The sequence below is a fragment of the Lolium perenne genome, chromosome 4 (genome assembly GCF_019359855.2).
Source record: "Lolium perenne isolate Kyuss_39 chromosome 4, Kyuss_2.0, whole genome shotgun sequence".
Classification (NCBI taxonomy): domain Eukaryota; kingdom Viridiplantae; phylum Streptophyta; class Magnoliopsida; order Poales; family Poaceae; genus Lolium; species Lolium perenne.
Window position 1 is genome coordinate 246574090 of NC_067247.2, and position 5048 is coordinate 246579137.

The 5048-nt window shown below is 48.7% G+C and overlaps 1 protein-coding gene across 1 annotated transcript; it reads left to right on the top strand.

Annotated features, from left to right (window-relative positions):
- The first annotated feature begins 3334 nt into the window (after nucleotides 1-3334).
- LOC127332373 (uncharacterized) lies at nucleotides 3335-4891 on the top strand. The gene has a single exon (XM_051358660.1). It carries the CDS (start codon nucleotides 3411-3413, stop codon nucleotides 4611-4613), a length of 1203 nt encoding a protein of 400 aa, XP_051214620.1. The 5' UTR covers nucleotides 3335-3410; the 3' UTR covers nucleotides 4614-4891.
- Nucleotides 4892-5048: the final 157 nt, after the last annotated feature.

Consider the following 5048-nt stretch of genomic DNA (forward strand, 5'->3'; position numbering starts at 1 on the left):
GAGGGTCACCGGAGATTTAGGTGAGGCGCCTTCGTGGCGTTCGGTGTGTGGTGTGAGTACCGCATCTTGGGGTGAGTCCTTTGTGGCGTTGGTGTGCATCGAGCAACCACACCTCAAGGTGAGCCTCTTGTGGCGTTCGGGAGCACTAAGCCACCGCATCTCTCCAACGGAGATTAGCACTCGCAAGAGTGTGAACTTCGGGATAAATCTTCGTCTCCCGCGTGCCTCGGTTATCTCTATACCCGAGCTCTTTACTTATGCACTTTACCTTGTGATAGCCATCGTGCTTGAAGCTATATATATCTTGCTATCACATACTTGCTTGTATTGTTTAGCATAAGTTGTTGGTGCACATTGGTGAACCTTTGCTTAGAATAAGTTGTTGGTGCACATAGGTGAACCATAGTACATAGGCTTTGGGCTTGACAAAGTAAACGCTAGTTTTATTCCGCATTTGTTAAACCCATCTCGTAGAAGTTTTTAACCGCCTATTCACCCCCCCTCTAGGCGTCATCAAAAATATATGGTGGTACTCTCACAACTCACTCAAAACTGATAAGAAAAGGAAACCTTGCCGCTCCAAAGTGAATTAGTATTGCTTACCACTTGTAGTGACAACTAGTGCACGAATGTAGCGAAGCGAATATCAAGGGTATAAGAACAAATCACACGGCAAAGACGGATATATGTGGGGCTGTAGGTGGGCTACCTATTTGCACCAATAACAAGCTCTAGCGCTGACCGTAGACAACCAATGATACTCACACAAGGCGATAAATGTGGCAATGCAACTATATGGATGAAAGGTTACAATGCACTAGACAGACGCTAGCAAAGCTCAACGAGACGGGCACAAGATTGCTCAACTACAGGTGCAGTAAAGTAAACTTAGGCCTTCACTTTATTCTTCTAGCACTTCACTTTTCTTTTTGGATTTTTCTTTTTGTATACACGCAGCTATGTAGCTCTTTTTGCTTCTTTTCAATTTTCTGTTTTTTTTACTCAACTCCTTGATAACACGGCCAACAGAAATTGCAAAGCACTGATAACCTAACGAGCAGCCTGTCGAGCGGTAAAACTAGTCTCTTTTGGGAAAATTCCTAGTCACTTATATCGAAAGGCTGTGTCTATGGTTGGGAACAAGCACACTGTACGCTATGTGGACTCGGAGTAACAAAAACTGAAACTAGATGATAGCGGAAACACAAACCCTAACAACTAGATGGAAGAAAAAGATACGCAAAAACAACTACAAAAAGCAACTAAAACTCGAAATTAGTGCAATCTAAGGCTATGGCAAACCCTAACCCTAACTTTTTATGGCTTTTTCTGGATAGGAAACACTCACAACTCAACTATGGAGTTGATTGTGGATGGCTTACCGAGGAAACGCTGAAATCTGATACCAATATGATAAGGGGTGGACCGATCTTCTCAGTAAGCAACGATGGTGATGATGATCACGGGATGAACACAGCGGAGAATCACGGATGATGAAGTGGATGATAACTTGTATGATGCAACGAGATCTCTCGATTGGTCCCTGTCGCCAACGCAACAGCTCTCAACCCTGCAAGATATTCGCAACTCCACACACTTGCGCACGTAGCCGCCGACCACGAAGTGGTAAGTTGCAACCTTCTAATTTCCAATGGAACAACAGATTACACAAGACTTTCAGATCTACACCAAATCAAGCAATATTGTGTAGGGGATTCAATAGTTTTGCAGAGCAAACAACTAAAAACTAGGGTTTATCTTAAACGTGGTCTAAAGCAACTTTGGGGGCGTCCTGGGCACTTATATAGGCGTCCGGGGCGACCTCAGGTCGAAAAAGTATGAAAATAATCACCCAGAATAGATCTAGTCGAGGCAAACTCGGACACGACCGGTCTGGGGCCCGGTCGACCGGGCCTGGGACCGGGCTGGCCGGTTCAAACTTTGGGCCAGGGACCGGGTGCTGACCGGGCGTGGGAAGTGTCGCGCAGTAACCCGCCCGGTTGGCATCAGCAGGACGCCCGGTTGGCGCCGGGTGGGATCCGGCGGGCCGCCGGTCGGACCGGGCGAGGCTGAAGCGCCGGCGTGGCGGCCAGTCTGGCCGGGTGCTGGACCGGCCTGGACTTTGGCTTCTCCTCTCGCGCATGCCTCCCGCTCCTCCCTCGCACGTCCATGGGGTATCTTCATGTCCAGCTCCATGTCCAGCTTCACGTCCATCTTCACGTTCAACTGCTCCTCTCCTCCTCGTGCAATGCTTGTCTCACCTTCGTACCTGATGATACATAAATAACAGGACTTAGGCAGTATAAAGTTCTCATCAATCAAAGTATCGTTTAGGAACAAGTTCACTTGTTGTTTAAGTAGCTTCGCACGAGCCCTTGTAATAGGTCCAATCCGAACTTCATTGGACTTGAGCTTCACAGCAGCTTCATCTTCATTTGGTAATGACGGAGGTAGTAGTGTGGTAGGGATGTCCTCATCACTCACCGTGCCATGTAGGTGTTCTCCTCCTTCCCGACTCTGTTTCATCGATTCCTTTTGGTACATGGCGTATTTTCCATAAAAACGACCTTATAGAAATTTCACAACTTTCCGAAGCAGTTACGTACCAAAGAGTTACCTTTTCTCGCAACTTTGGAGATGCAATCCAATAAACTTTTTTGGCATGCAATCTACTATTTAAGACATTGCCTAATAACAACATAGGGTTTCTCTCTAATATCTCCTTGAAGTCGAATGGCTCGGTAGGGGTAAATCCCTTGTATGACATTTAGGCCATCCTATTTTGACTCTATAGAAAACTTGAAACGTGAGCTGAATAATAAATCTTGATCACCCTTTTTGAAGTCTCTTTTAATGATTTTCTTATCATGCCAAATTTTAAATATTTTGTTAAATAATGCAACACTTTCATAAGTTTTATTTTCTCCGTTCATCTAAAATGTCTAAGATTCTCTTCTCAATAGGAGTTTTGAAATTAAAATTCAATTGTGGGAGCACGGTGGCTTCAGCGAGGCATCGCCTTGACTACTTCGTCTCGCCTACGAGTTAGTTTAGACTCTTTATGTTTTGTTTTAAATTCTGCAAACTATATATAAATTTGAATGAAAATTGACGTTTTTGATATCTAAAAAGTATATTTAGGATGAGTGACGCCTATGCGTGCAGAGTTGCTTTTTTTCTTTTTGAAACTAGAGTAGTTGTAGTATAGTGTCTCCTTCTGTAAATGCTTTTTTTAGTATTCTTTTGCGGGAGTATCGATGTTGTGCTGTACTGCTGTCTACCATCGGATACAAGTAAATGCGCTCCCATAAAGTGGCTTTTATGCACGAAATCGGAAGAAATCACACAACCCATTCGCGTCATAAAACTCACCCAAAAAAGAGCAAACCGAAGCCATTTCCCCCAAAACCATGAACTTCTCTGTCGGCGCCGGCGGTAGTGGAGGCGGCGGAGACGCCGGCGGGAGGGAGCAGGCGCCGCGATGGCTGGAGATTGCGGAGAAGCTCCTCAACGCGCGCGACCTCGTCGGCTGCAAGCGCTTCGCCGACCGCGCGGTGGAGGCAGATCCGCTCCTCCCCGGCGTCGACGAGCTCCTCGCCGTCGCTGACGTCCTCCTCGCCTCGCAGGCCATGCTCATCACCGGCGAACCTGACCCGTTCGCCGTCCTCCAGGTGCCCTCCAAAACCGCCGACCAAGCCACCATATCCCGCTCCTTCCGCCGCCTCGCGCTCCTCCTCCAACCCAGCAATCCCCATCCTGGCGCGGACGTCGCCCTAGGCATCGTCCACGACGCCTACAACTTCCTCTCCGATCCAGCACGCCGGCAACGCCTTTCCGCCTCTACCAACACCCCGCCTGATGCTCCCGCTCAACCTGCAGCTGCCGCCGCTCCCGCGGCTGCGGCGGACTTCTGGACGGCGTGCCCGTTCTGCTGCTACGTCCACCAGTACCCGCGCGACCTGGTGGGCCGCGCGCTCAAGTGCCCAAACGAGTCTTGCCGCCGGGGATTCGTGGCTGCTGAGATCCCTACACCGCCCACCGTCGTGCCGGGCACCGAGATGTACCACTGTGCTTGGGGGTTCTTCCCCCTGGGTTTCCCCAACGAAGCCGACCTGGGTGGCAACTGGAAGCCATTTTACAAGGTCTTCCCTTGGAACAATGCGCCAAGTGGTGGGGGCGCTCCTACTAGGAGCTATGGTAACCGTGGTGGAGGCAGCAATGACAGGCAGCCGCAGAATGGGAGTGCTCGTGGGCGTGGTGGATCATCCAGAGGTAGGGTCAAGAAGACAACTGCCCGCAAGAAGGTTGGGGCAGGGCTCAGGAGGCGTTCTTTCGGTGGTGGTGTGGAGAGCGGCATTGATGAGTCGATGCTTGGACAGGATGGGTGGGCTGAGGCTGAGGACGGTGAACACCTGGAGGAGGTCAGAGGGATTAACATAAATGAGGAGGCACAGGCTGCTGATGGTACTAGCAGGGCAAATGTCGCTGGAGGGGTTGAGGATCTGGGCACCTTCCATCTGGATGTTGATCCAACCGAAGATATATTAGGGAATCTGGGGAATTTACACAACATGCCGTTCTTGAGGGTGGATAATCTTGGGAGGATGATGTAGCCGTTGCCAGGGCTTGCTGTGGTGCTCATGTATTGTATGATTAGTCGGTCGGAGCAGATGTTTCAAGGACTACCCTTACCCTTCTTGTGTAGTTCTTGTTATTGTACTATTATCTCATCTTGTTGTAGTCACTTAGCTAGCATTTGAGTCGTTCCGTTTAGGCTGGCTAGAAGTACTCTGTGTCTTTGTGGTGTCTCAGATTTGTCAGGATATGTACTGTCTTTGGCAGACAAACTTGGGAGTGTTTCTTGTGATGAAAATAATGCTTCATAGACTAAGCCTCGCTTGATCGGTAATGCTCGTCATGTCACTTTGGTTTCTTCATGGATGTCCACAATGGCTAGAGAAGTCTCTGGAGAGCAAATGAGCAAGTAAGTGAAGCTGGCTTTTCTTCCTGAACACAGACTTTTTTTTTGTTACAAAGGCATATATTAG

Bases quoted from the DNA above. Each gene is read 5' to 3' on its own strand.
- LOC127332373 (XM_051358660.1), top strand. From the start codon at position 3,411: ATGAACTTCTCTGTCGGCGCCGGCGGTAGTGGAGGCGGCGGAGACGCC.